This window comes from Sinocyclocheilus anshuiensis, unplaced genomic scaffold (genome assembly GCF_001515605.1).
Source record: "Sinocyclocheilus anshuiensis isolate Anshui unplaced genomic scaffold, SAMN03320099.WGS_v1.1 scaffold250, whole genome shotgun sequence".
Lineage (NCBI taxonomy): Eukaryota > Metazoa > Chordata > Actinopteri > Cypriniformes > Cyprinidae > Sinocyclocheilus > Sinocyclocheilus anshuiensis.
Window position 1 is genome coordinate 233,486 of NW_015547652.1, and position 18,960 is coordinate 252,445.

Genomic DNA, 18,960 nt, shown 5'->3' on the forward strand with positions numbered 1-18,960 from the left:
AGTTGTACCCTTCGAAATCCTTCATTCCAAAGGGCCCTTTGAAGTGGCCAGTTTTGAGCACTTCGGTTTGGAACGTCCCTTCAATATGGCGGCCATGATTGTTTTCACTTCAAAGTGCCCTTCGGAGGGCGATATATCCCGTTTGGAACGCACCAATAGACTATAAAAACATGGACGTAGTGTTCGTGACGTCACCTGTAGGTTTCTGGAGAGCATTTTTGAAGCTCAAAGTGGGCGGAGCCGGCCGTCACCATCTTGGCAGCGCATCACCGCGCGTCACTCCAGGATAATCGAAAATGGGCAAAGAGGCAGGAGCTGGTTGCTGAAACCACGCCCACCTAACTCGACGCCAGTGACAGCAGCGGCAATCCAGCTGTCACTCAAGTGGCCACGCCCTTAATTATGCAGAATTTTAAGGCTTAATATAATTTAAACGGATGAGTTATGTGACGTCACCCGTAGGTTTCCGAAGAGCGTTTTTGAAGCCTAAAGTAGGCGGAGTCAGCCGTCGCCATCTTGGCAGCGCGTCTCTCCCGGATAATCGAAAATGGGCAAAAAGGTGGGAGCTGGTTGCTGAAACCACGCCCACCTAGCTCGACGGTGGTGACCGCAGCGGCAATCCACCTGTCACTCAAGTGGCCATGCCCTTAATTATGCAGAACTTTAAGGCTTAAAATAATTTAAATGGATGAGTTATAGAAAAAATTCACCCCCCTCACAGTTGTCATGAAGGGCAAAATTAGCTATATACACCAAAACCACTTTTTGTACCAGGCTGTAAACATATTTTTTTCTGCTGTAAAGTTGGGCATTTTAACATGGGGAGTCTATGGGACTGACTCCCTTTTGGAGCCAGCCTCTAGCGGCCAGTCGATGAATTGCAGTTTTAGTCACTTCCGTGTTGGTTTCACGAGAGAGACTGGAAGGTTGCCGTTTGGCAGCGATGTAGAATCGGTGGGTGGGGCTAAACAGACAGTGCTGTAGAATCGGTGGGCGGGGCTAAACAGACAGTGCTGTAAAATCTGTGGGCGGGGCTAAACAGGCAGTGACGTAGAATCAGTGGGTGGGGCTAAACAGACAGAAATGTCAATCTTCTTCTGTGGAGGCGGTGCTTATCCACACTATTACATCATAAGCCGCTTTTCCACCAAAATTACCTGGAACAATTTGTCCCAGGAACTTTTTTCCTGCAGAACTGTTGCTGTCTGCGTTTCCATCGCAGTCTAAAGTACCAAAAATTAGGCTAATAGTCTGGTGACGTAGGTCTGCGTGCGTTTCTCAATACCACGTACGCAAATTTCGGACTTGCGTCCTCATTAGTTTGGACTTGGCGAGTTCGACTCGGGAGTGTGAATTCCCGCGGACGCTTGAAATGCTTTTAAAACTACATTTCATGACACAATAACAGTAATATTTTTTTAAAATGATGCAAATAAATGGTGGTTGAAATACAATGCGTGAACTCAACCAATCAGCATCAGCGCCCAAGTCCCGCCCCCGAAAGTTCCGGACCTTTGGAAAAAGTAGCTACTACCTCACGAGCAGAGACTTTCTGAGGGGCAAATTTTTACCCTGTACTTTATTTAGATCCTGGTTCCTGCGGTGGAAACACAAAGTCCCTAGTTCCTGGGGAAAGTTCCTGCGGTGTAACGGGCTTATACAGTAGAACATTCCACAAGCTGTCGTTTTGGCATACTGGCTTTAATATACGCTGTTTTTAGACTAACGAGGAAGTTTTGAATTCTGAAACTTACATGATGTTTTTATAGTACAATGACCTCAAAATATGTCAAAAGATCAAGGGAATTTTGGTTTCTCAGTTCATGACCCCTTTAAAATGCCCATGACCCTTCAAAGTCGATGAAGCCAGTGCCGTTTTATTTTACGTGATCTTATGTGACCACAAGTACACGTCAGAGACGGTGTTGTTTTAGTATTATTTATATACTATCATAGTTTTTATTAATATTTCGAATTAACCCTTATTTAATATTTTCAGTTATCATTTACATTTTTAGTAATTTAGTTATGTGCTTTTGTCATTTTTATTAGTTTTTCTTTTAAATATTACAATTTGGGTTTAATTTAAGATTAAGTTTAAGATTTTAGTGCTTCAACCTAAACTTATTTAGTATTTATAGTTAATTTATTTTTATTGTATATCAGTTTTAGATCAGTTTTATTTTTTATTTATTTCCACTTAGTAATTTTAGTTAGTAATTTAACTTAATTCAGTTAGTTGCCAAGGCAACATCTAATTTTTGTTTAGTTCAAATTTTGTAGTTGTTAAGTTTAATTTTTAGTATTTTCATGTGCTTTTGTCATTTTTGTTACGTTTTTTAAACATTACTATTTAGGTTTAATTTATTTTAAATTTCAGTTTTAGTTTTTATTTATTTCCAGTTAGTAATTTTATTGCTTTAACCTAAATTTAAGAATAAGCTTAGAATAATTTCAGATTACTTTTCATCCAATATTTAGATTTTTATTTTTCATATATTATTTTATTTTATTTCAGATTTATTTCAATTCAATGTTTTTTTAAAGATAAGTTGGTAACACTTTATTTTAATGTTACACAGGTTACATGTACTTACTATTATAATAACAATTAATATGCATAATTACATGCAAGTAACTCTAAACCAAACCCTAATCCTGACCCTAACCATACAGTAAGTACATGTAGTTAATTAATATTACTCAGTACTTAAATGTATAATAACACTGTGACAATGACACCTTAAAATAAAGTGTAACCGATAAGTTTTAGTTAAAGATAATAACCCTGGTCGTGTGCCATCATGTTTCATTGACCGATATTGTGTAATAGTTCTGTTGATGTCAGTTCCTGTCGTAGGGGCCCGTTTGAGCTCAGATCCCGATCCAGCGATCGTCTATGAAGGACAGAAGCTCGTCCTGCGCTGTCTCGTCAGGAAGGGGACGCATCTGTCCTTCACATGGTACCACGACACACAGTTAGTGAACTCCTCGTCAGAGCTCCACCGGCTCTCCGGAGACGCTCTCACGGTGGACGGGGCGACTGAAATGCATGCTGGGATATACTCATGCACAGCTCAAAACCAGATGACCGTCAACCCCAGATTCTCCAGCAGCCGAAACCTCCACGTCACTGTCAAAAGTAACAAACTTAACAACTCTCACTTCTGCATTTCAAAGAAACGACACTTTCCTTTCTCAGTCCATCTAATTTTTCAGTCATCTTTATATAGAGACACTTTCATCATCCAATCAAGTCTTGTGCAGTTGTTTTTGTTGAATATCCTGCAGTGTATGTGCTTTTGACATTTTTACTAGATTTGTTTTTATTATTTCTATTTAGGTTTAATTTATTTCTCAGTTTTAGTTTTTATCTATTTCCAGTTAGCAAATTTGAGCTATTTTGCTTCAACCTAAACTTATTTCATTTAGTTGCCGAGGCAACATTTCTAATTTTAGTTTTTCATCTAATATTTATAGGCTATTTTCATTTTTAGCTTCTTTTAGTAATTTTTTTATATATGTGCTTTTGTCATTTTTTTAGGTTTAAGTTTATTTCACTTTGAATTTGTATTTATTTCCAGTTAGCAATTTTTAGTGCTTCATCTTAAACTTATTTCCGTTTTCTTACTTCTAATTTTCTTTTTTAATCTAATATTTACATTTTATTTTTTACTTTAATTTTATGTGCTTTTGTCATTTTTTATTAGTTTTTTTTTTAATATTACAATTTAGGTTTAATGTATTTTTATTTTATTTACTTTATTATGTTATTTATTTTCAGTAATTTTAGTGATTCAACCAAAAGTTCAACAGTTAAGGTCTTTGCACACTTTTTTTTTCTTTTTCATTTTTTCATATTCATCATCCTTTCCTATCAAAATGCTTGCTACGGATGCAAAAATGCAGAAAATCGAACCTGATCCAATTTTTTTTTATGACGGGCGAAAGTTTCGGAGGCATCGTGTAAAAGTGATTGGCACAACGTGAGGTCGTATTTATTTTTTAACGTGTGAAAATTTCGGATGAGAATTTCGAAAGTTTTGAATCGAATATTTATATTTTATTTTATAGTTTAATTCTTAAGTTCCTTGCACACTGAGTCCGAAATTTTCATATGCGTAAATACAACATGAGGTCGTATTAAAGTGTAAAGTGCGAAAATTTCAGACGAGAAAGAGTGTGCAAAGAACTTTAGTAATTTTGTTTTAAAAATGTGATTATTTTTATTTATTAATACTTAGGTTTACTTAATTTTATTTGTTTTAGTTCAGTTTTCATCTATTATATATGGAAGCCCGTTTCCGCCACTGAATAAAAAATAAGGTAATTGTGACTTTTTATCTCACAATTCTGACGTTTTCTCATAATTGCGAGTTTATATCACGCAATTCTGTGAAAAAAGTCAGAATTGTGAGATATAAAGTCGCAATAACCTTTTTTTATTTTTTATTCAATGGCGGAAACGGGCTTCCATAAATATATATATTTTATTTTTATATATTTTATTTTATTTCTGATTTTATTAACACTTTTACCATCCAATCAAGATCCTGTCCATTTATTTTCACTGAATGTGAATATACCACTTCAGAATTGAAACTGCCTGTTTTCTGATTTTCAGAGCGCATCTCGGCGCCCTCGTTATCGTTTACGGTCTTCTCTAACGGCTCCAGCCTGACGGCCAACATCAGCTGCCGTTCTGAGCGTGGATCTCCGCCCGTGACGTTCAGATTGATGTTGGACGGACTGGAGCTGGATGTGAAGCGAGTGGATTCACTAGAGTCCTGGTTCGTTCTGCCGATCTCTGTGGGTCTGGATCTGGGAGCCGCTCGATGTAAAGCACAAACGGAAACACAGCAGCTGCTGTCTGATCCCGTGCGTTTACTCGTAGGTGAGTTAGTGAGTGACACAGATGATGTGAAGATCATCCGAGCGACTACAACAACCGCCTGAAGCTTAAAATTAAATTTCATGTTTATAAAACAGATAGTTCCGGTGCTTGATTCTGATTGGCTGAGCCGCGTTCGAAGCTGTTGTAAATGACTCTACAAAGTAACATACACCTTTGTTTACTTAGCTGTTATAAATTCACTGTAAACCACGGCTTCACGGGGCTTATTGCTTTAGTATTTAGGTGTATTTTGGGACTTGCACTGAGAAATGAAATACCATGTTTTCTGCAAAATAAGTTGTGTTTTTTATCATCTGAAATGTGCTGATTCCAAAGCGGCTTATATAATGCAATAAATTATCAAGCATTTGTTACGTGAGCCCAAGTTTATTTGTATAGCATATTTCCCACATGCTGGTAGTTTAATTTCCACTTAAATAAATTAGTCGATTCTTTGTGTTTATAATAAATGCTGTTTATAATGAACATGCCACTATAGTTTATGCTTGTTTTATATTTATTAGGCTACATTATATTTGATTCCTGTTCTTTTCTGAATACCATTAGATTTCAAGCATTTGTTGTGGAATATAAAATACAGTATAGCATTTGGTTTCATTTACCAGTATTTTACGTTGTTTTTGCATGATATAATAAAATGTGATTTATACACTGATTCAATTTATCTTTTTATTTATTTTTTTTATAGGCTAAAATAAAATTTTTACCTGCTGCAACTTATTTTCTGGAAAATATGGTAAAAGATAATTTCTCTAAGTTGTAAATAAAACAGATTATTGAAGTACGTTTAACAAGAAAATGCTATTTCAGACTTTGACTTAAAAATTTCACGCTTAATTCAGTGTGTTCCCTTTCATGGGAACTTCGAACTGCGTCCTCTAGGGGTCGCTATGGGAAACCTAGAGGACGCAGTGTCTCGTTCCCTACTCAGGGAACCATGGTTACATAAGTAACCTGAGACGTTCCCTTTCATGGGAACTTCGAACTGCGTCCTCTAGGTTTCCCATAGCGACCCCTAGAAGACGCAATGTCTCGTTCCCTACTCGGGGAACCATGGTTACATAAGTAACCTTAGACGTTAGTTATTTCTTTCTAATTATTTGTGAAATTTACTAGCGATTTCTGTGTAAAAATAGTTTCAAAGTAAATCCTACACCAAATGTAGGATTTCATTCAAATTCATGCAATTCATTCATTCAGTCAACTGTGTTTTTTAACTTGGAGCCGGTTGCATAAACTTCTTAAACTAGTCTTAAAAAGTTAGTCATCTATTTTTTTTTCTTCAAGACCGGCCATAACTTTTTAAATTCAGTTATAAAAACATAGATTGGTCTTAATTTGAGTATGAAAAGTAAGACTGATTACCCCTTGACTATTGCTAGTGGTGAAACTAGTTCTTACACAATATGTAAGACTTTTTTATTAAAATATCCAAAAACCACTAGAACGGCGTTATATGTTTTGCTGACTTGTGTACTTACATTATCCCAAATGTTTCGAAGAATGTTTAAATCCAGAGAAATAAGCAATTTTAACTAGTGACACGGACCGTGTCTATAGTGTCATTGTGTCGCCTGCCAATGACGTCATAACCCCTCGATTTCCGGTTTTGTTTTGTAGAAAACATGGAAACACCAAAGACGCTTTAATATGTTGTGTGTTTTAATAGACCGGTGACGACCGCACAGAGTAGCATTATAACAGAACTAAATGTATCTAGTATGATAAAACAGCGCTGCTTTACCCCACATACTCACGACCGGAAGCAGCGGAAGCGCTCGACTGTGGCCAGGGTTTGAAATTAACAAATTAATTTAGTAATTAGTAAAAATCAGCTGTGGCGGGTAACGCTGTCAAATCACTAGCCAATTTGGCGGGGTTCTTTTTGTAAGTTTATGATTTCTGCCCGAGTCCCGTCGGATTGCATCAGCTGTGGAGATGAAGACCACAACTCCCATGATTCCTCACTCAGTCACGGCATCATCAAACTACGCCTTTGTCTCTTTGTTTGTTTTGAATACACGCCCTCTAGTGGTGAAAATTACATATTGTGCCTTTAAGACACAGTTAGTGATCTTGAAGCTTCGTGAAGCTTCGAAACTTTTGAGAATCATTTGCTTCGAAACAGTGGTTCGGAGCATGTATCAAACTGCCAAAGTCACGTGATCAGTGTTGCCAAGTCCGTGGTTTGTTTTTCATGTCTGCGGGTTGATGCGATTCCAATAATGTGATATTTAGCCCCTAAAATGCAAATTTTACCAGGGGAACCCCGCAAAAAAACATGTATTTTACCCCACAGAACATGATTTTTACCGGGGACCCCCTCAAAACGTGATTGGGCTAGTTTTGGGTAGTAACTGGGCGGGTTTTGTTGTGAAAACCTGGCAACCCTGCACGTGATTTCAGTAAACGAGGCTTCATTATCTCATAACTGTTTTGAAAAGTTTCGAAATTTCAGCGACGAACCATTGAACCAGTGTCTATGGTTTTTACCTGATCTCGGATCAGTTTCATCAATTTGTAGACATTTTTAATGAGACATTTGTGTAATAATAATAGTCTTAATAGTCTCTTACTGGCCTCTATATAGAAGCTGTCCATAAAACAAACAAAGCAAGCCTTGCAAATTAATATAAAATATTTTAAAAACCGCATATTACACAGACACTTCATATTTAATGGTATTTTATTATTTTTATGGCATTAAATGTATTATACGTTCAATAAAACATTTGCAATGGGGTTTGAGTTTTTGTTGCATTTTTTTTTTTTTTGCACACATTTGACCAGCAGGCGTGACTAGTGTGTGTTGTTTCGAGCACTTCAAAACAGTGAATCATATTGCGAAGCAATTGATTCGAAGCTTCGAAAAGCTCAAAAAACACTTTTTGCAAATACAACACACAATTCTCTATGTAACACACAAAAATCTAACAGGAAGTATCTTGATTTCCTTTTTCAAACACGACCAATCAAAATGCATCACTAACTCCTCACATGTGGTTTACTGAACACCAACCAATCAATAAACACACATCTACACAACTACACATGCTTGATGTGTTTCTTCTCTTTTGTACTGTGTAATACTGTATTCACAACCACAAATACTTACAGTAAAAAGTTTGCTTTCAATCTTGCTTTCATGTTTACCGTGAATTTTTCAATACTTTCAATCTTGAACAGAAATGTACACAGGAGCTCATGAAAGAAGAGCTTTAGGTTTTGAATAACTGTGTGTATATGATGATATATCCAAAAATATAATATTATGGCAAAGGCGTTTGCAACGTAAGACAAATGTTTGCTTTTGAGATGTGTTTGTGATATTTTGAATGCAGTGCTTCGTTTTGCAAGAGATGTGAGGCACTTTGCATTTTGTGTCTGCAATTCTTGGATTTGTGTGTAAAGTTTTCAGAAAAAGAGGCAAAGTTTTGAAAACGCGTGAAAGCACTGTTTGTGTTAGTTCCAGTAGGTGGCGCTGTGCGTGTCACAGTAACGTACCTCCACGACGCCGACGGGACGGTGGCAGCCGCTCGGCTCAAATGTGTCCCAGACATAGGAACGTTTCCCACATTCTCCTGGCGTCTGAACCATTCCTCCCTTCCAGCAGAGGGCGACGCTCACGCGGTCACTCATCACGGTCAGATCTTGATCCTCACAGATGTCAGCGCTGGGTTTTACCGCTGCAGGGTGAGGGACAGTTTTAACGACAGCTCAGTCTGGGTGGAGAGCGAGGACATCTTTATTCAGAAGACAGGTGAGCGTGTCCTTCACGTCCAGTCAATTTCCACAAAGACGCAGAAGTCGATGAGGGTTTTGTTTGTTCTCGCACAGATTTGGCAGCGACGCCCGTGGAGGTCATTGCGTTGGTTTTCTGTGGTTTCCTGTCGATTGTGATTGTGTTAGGCTCATTCTTTATGTTCTGGAGCACCAAGCGCAGAAACAACAGCTGCAAACATCACAGTAACCGTGAGTCCACTCGTTTCATCATGTGTTAACGTTCTCAGAACGTTTGGTTAACGTTCTGTAAGGTTCTCTCAAAGTTATGAAAAAAAGTGCTTCCAGTAACATTAATAGAACATTCGTTCAAAGTTTTCTGGTCTTTAAAGGGGTAATCGAATGCTACATGCACTTTTACAAGTTGTTTGAACTGAAATGTGTGTTGGCAGTGTGTGTACACAACCACCCTATAATGATAAAAATCCACCCAGTGTTTTTTTTTAATCTACTAAAATATTTACCCCATTCTCAAATCAAGCCGATCTCAGATGTCACACAGACAGGCCCCTCCCACGATAGTTTGATTGACAGTAGCGTTTCAGCACAGACTGGACTGGCGTCTTACCTTAGCTCCGCCCCTGAGTGACTGTCATCAGTCCGCCATTGTTTCACCGCCGGAGCAGATGTAGACAAGAATGACTCCTAAGTGATTGAGGTGTTCTGTTGTTGGATGTAATAACTTGTGGAAAATGGGCATCCTATGACCCCTTTAATAATGTTCTCAAAACATTAGCACAAACACATTACATCGTTCATGGAATGTTTTCTCAATTTCTCAATTATTTCCAACTGTAAAAGTTCTCAGAGTTCTGAAAAAAAAAACATTCTTCTAGTAATGTTAATAGAATGTTCGCACAAAGTTATTTTCCTTCTCTGTGGTCTTTAATAACGTCCTCAAAACGTTAGCATTATTTACACATCGTTCATGGAACATTTTTCTGAAACATTTTTGTTGGACGTTTGTCTAACTTTTTATTGTTATTTTCTATTACTATAATTTTCATATTTTTTATTTATAACAATTATTATTGCCAACTGTCAAAGTTCTGAACAAACGTTCTTCTGGTAAAGTTAATAGAATGTTTGTTGAAAGATATTTTCTTTCTTTATGCTCTTTAATAATGTTCTCAAATGTTAAGATTATTTATAAATCGTTCATGGATAATTTTTCTGAAACATTTTAGTTTAATATTTGTCTAACTTTAAAAAAAAATGTGAATACGTACCCAGCTAACATGGAAGGTTCTCAGAACTTTGACTAATGTTCTAAGAAATGTTCTCTCAAAGTTATGAACAAAGTAACGTTAAAAGAACGTTTGTTTAGAGTTATCTGGTCTTTAATAATGTTCTCAACACATTAGCATTATTTACACTACCAGTCAAAAGTCAATAAATGTTTCTTGAGCAGCAAATCAGCATATTAGAATGATTTCTGAAGATCATGTGACACTGAAGACTGCAGTAATGATGCTGAAAATACAGCTGCGCATCACAGAAATAAATTACATTTTAAAATATATTCAAATAGAAAGAAGTTATTTGAAATAGTAAAACTATTTCACAATATTACTGGTTTTGCTGTACTTTGGATCAAATAAATGCAGGCTCGGTGAGCAGAAGAGGCTTCTTTAAAAAACATAAAAAATCTTACTGTTCTTTTGACTGATCATTTTTCTGAAACATTTTAGTTAAACATTTGTCTAACTTTTTAAACATCAATACTAGCTTCAGATGGTTCAGAGAACATTCAAAAGTAACTTTCCAATAGTCTTTGAAAAATTATAAAACGAAATGTTCCCTTAACGTTTTTCTAACGTATCGGTGAACATTCTGAAATATTGTTTTCATAACATAAGCAAAAAGTTTGCACATGTTTTTGTTAGCATTGTCAGAGCTGTTCTTTCTCTTTTTGTCAGAGGACGTGATCCAGTCTGAGATGATAACGTGAGTCTGGTTTAGTCTCTCTCAAGCTTCATTCGGCTGTGATGCTGCTGTAAAGAACGCTTCTAACCTCTCATCTGTTCCTCTCTGCAGAATGAATGATCCTGTAGCTGATGTTTCCTCTGAACCTCAACCTGTGGAAATGAAACAGTCATCATGGAGTTTGAGGCCTAGAGGTCTAGACCAGTGTCCTGCAGAGACGTCTTGAAGATTCTAGAAATCCTGAACACTTTGATTAGCTCTTTAATTAAGGTGAAAGATGAACTCTGACTGGACATCAATCACTACTGAGCCATTTTCCTGTTTTTAAATTGTTTTCTATCAATGAGATTGTAAGGCTTTTATATACCAAATAAATGTTTAATTTATCAAATGCTTCTACTGAATATATGCTTTCTATGGAGAGAGATTCCTGATTAAAACATCTCTCATAAGGCAGTTTTTATATTTAATTTTATAGTTATGTTCATATTTCGTTGTTTAAATATAATCCTTTAAACAGTGGCTGTCATAACATAATGGCTAATAGCTGTTAACATAAGTTAAATAATGAAGACGTTGCGTAAAAATCTATTGAATATGTTATAGAATTAATATATTTATCAAAATGCTCCTCTCTAGAGTTAGTTTTCTTGCTGAATATCGAGTTTATGCTCATTGAAGGCTTTTCTGAATGTGATGTTATTGTTTACAAGCTGGTTTACTTACCTCTTTCCGCGGTTGAAACACTGATTGAACGATTAGACATGATTTATTTCGGTAAGTTGTTCTGTTTCTTTCAACATACCTTCTGATGATCATTCATGTTTATTTCGTGTTATAACTAGGAGTAATGAAGAAGAGATTATGATCGGTTGAGGCCGCCAAAACAACAGTTTGCATTTCTTGATCAGTTTGACAGAATTTTGATGGAATTTGAATCTTGAGATTTAAGAATTGATATTAAGATCACTTAATAAAGTAAGTTTAATTGATGAACTTATATAACCGTCAACCAAGCCCAAAACCAAGTTTATGATGGGATTTTTTACAGCTTTACAACAGTAAGTTGCTCTGTTGCCAGACTCGGTGTACTGAACCGAATTCACATACTAAGTTTTAATAATATGCCAAAAAGATACTTATTTGGCGTTTTTGCCAGTTTTGTTGGTGCACAAAAGTAAAAATGATTTTAAAGTACCAAAAGCAGCTTTTGTCCATACCTGACCAAACCTAGATGAATCTGAGAAAAAAAAAAGTATTAACTAAATTATGTTTAATATAAATTATAAGCAATAGAGTCACTATAAATCTCACTATAAAACTTACTAAACTTTACCAAATGTCTTGATACAACAACAATGTATGACAGACATCAAAGAACAAACACAGGCTGCAGGCTGCATTGGTGCAACAACACTTATGTATATTGATTATATTAGTGCAGTACATTTATGTAGATGTTCTCTGCAATCCTCTATCTTGAGTTTTCGTTCGCACTGGCATCTGCCCTATCTGTCCTCAACACATGTGCTGTTTAGGGTGGGTCTCACTGTGTCTATGTCAAACTGCTTTCACTGCTCCATTAATAATAAAGTTCTTGCTCTGGTGCTTGCATCTGGATATTGTTCTCATTTCTTCAGCAAGGATGGAATCGATGCATCTTACACTCATTCTCATAGGTGGAGGAAACTTTTGCATTTTTGATGGATGTTTTCATGTGTTGAAGTCTGTTTTCATATGCATGTTATTTTCCACCAGGTATTTCGGTTTTGCATCCAAGGATGGGTAAGTGACTTTCTTGCCATGTTTATCTGGGGCTTTATAGATAATTATAGTTGAATGAATACTGATTATATGTTTAATCCCCTCAGAAAGTGGAAAGGTCAAGGGTTTCGATTCCCAGGGAATGCATGAACTGATAAAAATCTATATATTGAATGCAATACGTGTCGTTTTGGGTAAAAGCATCTGCCAAAATATGCATCACTGTAAATGTGCTGTTACTTCACACAAGTCAGTAACATCATAGCACAGCATGAAGTCAGTTCTCCACAATCTCATTAACACGATCCACTAGCCACAAACAAACTAAATACTGTCTTCATCTTCAACAATAGATCTATTGATCTCGCATTTCAAACCCAACAAAGTTCTGTCTGTTAAATATTTTGCATGTAAAAAGTGTATGTGCATTGTTATTTCCAATAAATGACACTTGTTTTTATATTTTGTTGTTTAATGCAGTGACATTTTTAAGCATGTGCTTAATGTCCAAGTGTAGGGTAACTGAGTCTGTGTTCAATACATTTTCTGTTGCAGATGCTCTAGAAAAGCTTGATGAACCGGTTCTGTCGGGTCCGTCTGCTGCATTAGAAGGTTCAGTTGTGGATTTCTTCTGTGATATTCCTGAGAAACCGGCAACGTTGTCTGTCCAATATGAGCTTTATGTCGAGACAAACCCGGGTAAGATGATTGGGGAGTACTCCTCGCTGTCTGGAGAATTTGCCACTTTTTCTTTGATAATCACCGAACAGCATGACGGTCGACTCATCTGCAAGGCCAGCGGACACAATGACACCGATATCGAGAGCTCATTCAGTAATGGCATGGACTTCAGAGTCATTGGTGAGTGGCGTGACGTGAGTGTAATCCTCCCTGTTGAAAAAACCAGCATATACTGGTTAGGTATGTTTTGACGCTGGGATGCTGGTTTAAGCTGGTCCTTTGCTGGTTTATGCTGGTCCTTTGACAGCACATGACCAGCATAAACCAGCAAAGGACCAGCTTAAACCAGCATCCCAGCGTCAAAACATACCTAACCAGTATATGCTGGTTTTTTCAACAGGGCTATAAAGCAATTTTCTGTCCTCTAAATGATCAACGTGATCAAACTTAGCTGTCGCACACAATCTCCTCATGTCTTCTGTCTCTGATTGATAGTTTAGAGTGTTTTATCCAGTAAAAGCTCTTTTAGTGTAATTGTACAAACGTCCAGCTTCAGCTGGAGCGTCTCGTGTCAAATCTTGACTGATTTTGATCAAGTAAAGGTCAGAATAACTGCAGTAATATCTCCAGATGAACACTTACTGGACTGAAGCAGCTCAGCTTTACTTGATTCTCCATCAATCATGTTTTAGAGTCTCAAAACTGATCCTCAGGATCTTTTGAGGAGCGTTTGTTTCCAGAAGCTTTACTTTCACTGTTCCTCAGCGGAGGAATGATCTTCACAAGCCTCCAGAACATCTCACATCTTCTGAGGAGCCTTTATTTCTTCAGCTCTCAATCACTGCATTATATGTTTGGAGCATTTCAATCTCATCTTACTGAGACAGATTATTGGAGATATAGAGCAACCACTATATATCAGTATCTGCTGTGCTTTTATAAAGATCTCATTGATTTACATTATAAGCATCAGAATTTCATCATATAAATATCAGCATCTGATGCAAATTCATGTTTTTGCTCAGTTTGAGTCTCTGAATAAAATTAAGATGTTTTTTTTCCTTCATATTCTCACTGTATCAGACTATATGAGCTGTAAAAGCCTGATGGATCAAATATGATACTCTACAAAAGACTCATGCATACTTTTTGTTTAAAAGAAAACTAGATTTTCTATTATTTCATAAGTCAGGCTTTACAAGGGTTAAACTACACCTTATAATATATTTGTCAAACAATGACACTGGTTCCACAAAATAAACAACCTCATACAGGTTTGAGAGACATGAAGAACTGTTCCATTAATCTTTGCATTGTTTTCATCTTCCGTGTTTTGCAGTTCCAGTGAAGGAACTGAGCATCATTTCACATCCTTACATTGAGAACATATGGGAAGGACAAACTTTGACCCTCCAGTGCACAAAAACCAAAGGAACGTACGTCTCCTATGATTGGCTCTGGAACGACGCACCAGTTCAGATGCTGTACGACAGGAATAACGACACTCTGACCATCCACAGGGTTTCTGCACAAAATGCAGGCAATTACATGTGTGTGGCATCAAACCAATATAATGACACGACGATCTTCAACGCCAGCAGTGGTGTGACTGTGTACATCAGAGGTACGATCAGGTCACACAGTATAATCAAGTTTAAGACTTTTAGTGTTTTTAAAAGAAGTCTCCTCTGCTCAGCAAGGCTGTATTTATTTGATCAAAAACACAATAAAAATTCGAAATATTATTGCAATTTAAAATAACAATTTTCTATGTGTATATTTGTTAAGCTGTAATTTATTTATGTGATGCGCAGCTGTATTTTCAGCATCATTACGCCAGTCTTCAGTGTCACATGATCTTCAGAAATCATGCTAATATGCTGATTTGCTGCTCAAGAAACATTTCTGATTATTATCAATGTTGAAAACAGTTGTGCTGCACAATATTTTTGTGGAAACTGTGATACATTTTATTTTTCAGGATTCACAGATGAATAGAAAGTTCAAAAGGACAGCGTTTATTTGAAATGGAAATCTAAATGTCTTTACTGTCACTTTTGATCAATTTAATGTATCCTTGATGAATAAAAGTTTCGATTTATTAAAAAAAAAGCTTACTGACCCCAGAATTCTGATTTTTTTCTAGAATATGTGTCAAAGCCTGAATTCTCCTTTGATGTTGTGAAGCTTGATGATGGAGGTTATAAAGCCATCATCATGTGTCAGTCTAAGAAAGGAACGCCGCTCAACACCTTTAGCCTGTTGAACCACACTGACCTCATCGCCACCGAAACGACCGACACGACCAGTGCGTTCTTTAACATGCCCATCGAGCTGAACCGTTACATGGGACAAATGAGATGTAACGCCAGCAACCAGGGCAACTGGGTTCTGAGTGACCCGTACAGCTTGACCGTGGGTATGTAGCTCAATGAACCAAATAAATGAACTAAATAGGTTTGCGTTTCAGAATTACATTTAAGGCGAACAGGCGAAAAAACATTGTTTTTTCATGCACTGGCCAGTTTTGAGATTTTGGTCTGTTTTGATTCCATAACATGTCTAGTGGAAAGAAAACTTGCAAAACAAGTGTCTAATTTATTGCACTTGTATCTGTACATTTCAATCTGTTCCCTCAAAAAAAAAAGTTATTTCTCAACTTCAGCAGCACTTACATACACCAACATTTACAGTTTTATTAATATCTGATTTCTTAAGGTTTTATACTGAGGTTTGTTTATATATCATTTACCTGATTATATACAATACTTTATTCCAAAAATATGGAGAAACCTTTGATTTTGAATACGTTGACAGTATTTTCCGATTTATGGAGTGATGTTTTGTTTCCATAACTTGTCTTCTATCATATTAATGTAAAGAAAACATCCAAATTACAATTTTAAGTGTTCATTTTAATACACTTTATCTATATCTTTCTGTAGATTTCAATTACAATGCACTTCTTTAAAGTCGCTTAAAGTCGTTTTCTTCAAATGAGTTTATTTCTCCACTTCAGCAGCACTTACAAACACCAAAACTTACAGATTTATTCCTGTCTATAATTTGAAGGTTTTTACTGAGGGGTTTGTTCATATATCATTTAAATGATTATATACAATACTTTATTCCAAAAATATGGAGAAACCGTTGATTTTTTTTCTGGCTGTTGACAGTATTTTCTGATTTATGAAGTGATATTTTGCTTCCATAACTTGTCTTCTATTATATTAATGTAAAGAAAACATCCAAATTACAATTTTAATTGTTTATTTTATTACACTTTATCTATTTGTGCCTGTAGATTTCAATTGCAATGCACTTCTTTAAAGTCGCTTAAAGTCAACGTTTTCTCAAAATGAGTTTGTTTCTCCACTTCAGCAGCACTTACAAACACCAAAACTTACAGTTTTATTCCTCTCTATAATCTGAAGGTTTTTACTGAGGGGTTTGTTCATATTTAATTCACGCTGATTTATACAACATTTTATTCCTAAAAACATTGTGAAAATGTATTTTTTCTGTATTCGTCACAGTATTTTCTGATTTATGGAGTGATAAAAATAGAAATCCAAAATTCCCTCAGTAAAAACCTTTAACTCTAATATGTCAACAAAATCAAACAAGAATTTTGAACCTGGTTTTATCCAGTATTCAGATTTATTTTCTGGAAATGTGCACGAATTAGTGAATTTGCATGCAAAATGCAATAATTTTTGTTATAACATTTCTGGAAAATTCTGAAAATTCTAAAAAATGTTTAAAAAAAACAATCAATCAACTGGGGAAGTATGGTGATATTTACTAGTCATTTTTTACCCTATTCACCTGTGGTTTCTTGCCTTATATATGTATTGTTTTGTGTTGTGTAACTGAAAGAACATCTAACACCAGATGTCTCAGAGTCTGTAGGAGGCGCTGTAACGGTGACGCCCTTCAAACAAGTGGGTCTGGACTTCCAGGTGGTCAACGTGGAACTGCACTGTAAGGTGGAGCGGGGAACGTTTCCACAGTACAGCTGGTTCCTCAACGACAGCAGGCTGCTGGGCCGAAGAGGTTTCTACACAGACAAATCCATTCTGTCTCTGTCTGTAGGCCGAGACAGCACTGGATTCTACCACTGCCAAGCTTCAGACAGATTTGACAACAGCACCAGCATCCGCAGCCCAAAGATGCTGATCAGTAAAGAGGGTACAGAAGCCTGACACCAAACACTACACTGAATCACTTTAGAAAGGGGATTTTTTTTTTAAGTAAGAATGGATATATGATCAAATAGTCGAATAGCTGCTGCTCTCCCTGTTATGAAGAGTCTGGGCTAATTTATATGCATTCAATCATATGATGTTTCTAAATATTAGAGCTGTCAAAAGATTAATCACGATTAATTGCATCCAAAATAAAAGTGTTTGTTTGCATAATATATGTGTGTGTTCTGTGTATATTTATTATGTATACATAAATACACACACATACAGCATATATTTTGAAAATATTTACATGTATTTACATGTCTACATTTATATTTATATAATTTATATTATAAATAAATATATTTAATATATAAACATAACCTATTTTTCTGAAATATATACATGCATGTGTGTGTATTTACATATACACAGTACACACACACATATATTATGCAAACAAAAACGTTTATTTTGGATGCGATTAATCGTGATTAATCGTTTGACAGCACTACTAAATATAGTACAAAAACTTGTTTTTTTTGGTCTGTGTTACTTAATTTTTCATTCTTATCTTTTTAGGAACAAACTTAAACATATATCACATATATTTGTTCATATATTAGTTACACAGGCCAAAATTAATTCAATTAACAGACATTATAAAAAATCAATCAAGCATGTTATATATACAATATTTCTCTCTCGCTATATATATATATATATACAGAAAATAAAGGTAATTAAAATAATAAAATAAATAAGAATACTAATAATAATTATAATTATGATAACATAATAAAAACAAATGATAAAAATGCAGGAATTATGATATTAGTACTTGAATACAACTAAGGGAATTGGTACTTAAAGAAAAAGCCATGTCTTAAAGAGTATATGTCATTTACATATATATATATATATATATATATAATTGTCTGTAATTTAATTTTATGTGACTGGGTTATTATGATGTGCTTGACGAATCTTGTCAAAAAATGAAATATGAAGAATTAAATAATCAATACTGAATGAGAACAAAACTTGAATTCAGACTTTTGAATTTGTCTCAAAACTTCTTCATAAAGTCATTTATGAATATAATTTTTTTAGAAATACATTTTATATATTCATATATTTCTTTGTAATATACACATTTAATATAAGATTAAATCGAAAATAACAGGTATTTTTATTTTACAATTATTTTTATTCATAAATTGATGAATTGAATGAAAATTAATTGCGTGTATACATACAGTATATAACTTTATGAATAAAAATAATTTTAAAATAAATTACCTTTTATTTTTTATTCAATCTTATATTAAATGTGTATTTTACAAAGGAATATATGAATATATATAAAATGTATTTCTAAAAAATATATATTCATACATGACGTTATGAAGAAGTTGTTTTGAGAGTTTTGAGACAAATTCAAAGGTCCAAATTCAAGTTCTCCTCTCATTCAGTATTGATTATTTGGTTCTTTTTTCATTGTTTGACAAGATTCGTCAAGCATATCATAATGCTATAGCTAAACTATAATTAACTATGATGTGTTACGCTACAGTCCCAAACACTCAAACTGTTCTGCATCAGTCTGGCTCTGATGAATTCTGTCTGTCTGTATTTTTGCAGCACTGAACACAGTCTCTCCTTTGGTTGTGATCGTTGTTTTCACCTCTTTTGCCCTGCTGA

At 35.4% G+C, this 18,960-nt stretch overlaps 2 protein-coding genes across 2 annotated transcripts in view; both read left to right on the top strand.

The window, feature by feature from the left end:
• The window catches only part of LOC107702029 (Fc receptor-like protein 5), a 13,181-nt gene extending 2,191 nt beyond the window's left edge, over positions 1 to 10,990 (top strand). Inside the window, exons 4-9 of the mRNA XM_016504207.1 lie at positions 2,849 to 3,142; positions 4,625 to 4,894; positions 8,382 to 8,675; positions 8,753 to 8,887; positions 10,615 to 10,642; positions 10,733 to 10,990. Of these exons, the coding sequence (XP_016359693.1) occupies positions 2,849 to 3,142; positions 4,625 to 4,894; positions 8,382 to 8,675; positions 8,753 to 8,887; positions 10,615 to 10,642; positions 10,733 to 10,847 (1,136 nt within the window). The 3' untranslated portion in view covers positions 10,848 to 10,990. The remainder of the gene's footprint in view (positions 1 to 2,848; positions 3,143 to 4,624; positions 4,895 to 8,381; positions 8,676 to 8,752; positions 8,888 to 10,614; positions 10,643 to 10,732) is intronic.
• Positions 10,991 to 11,907: 917 nt separating this feature from the next.
• LOC107702030 (Fc receptor-like protein 5) overlaps positions 11,908 to 18,960 on the top strand; it is a 10,152-nt gene continuing 3,099 nt past the window's right edge. The window contains exons 1-6 of the mRNA XM_016504208.1: positions 11,908 to 12,300; positions 12,380 to 12,406; positions 12,941 to 13,246; positions 14,406 to 14,690; positions 15,213 to 15,485; positions 16,970 to 17,257. Coding sequence (XP_016359694.1) covers positions 12,147 to 12,300; positions 12,380 to 12,406; positions 12,941 to 13,246; positions 14,406 to 14,690; positions 15,213 to 15,485; positions 16,970 to 17,257 — 1,333 coding nt within the window. The 5' untranslated portion in view covers positions 11,908 to 12,146. The remainder of the gene's footprint in view (positions 12,301 to 12,379; positions 12,407 to 12,940; positions 13,247 to 14,405; positions 14,691 to 15,212; positions 15,486 to 16,969; positions 17,258 to 18,960) is intronic.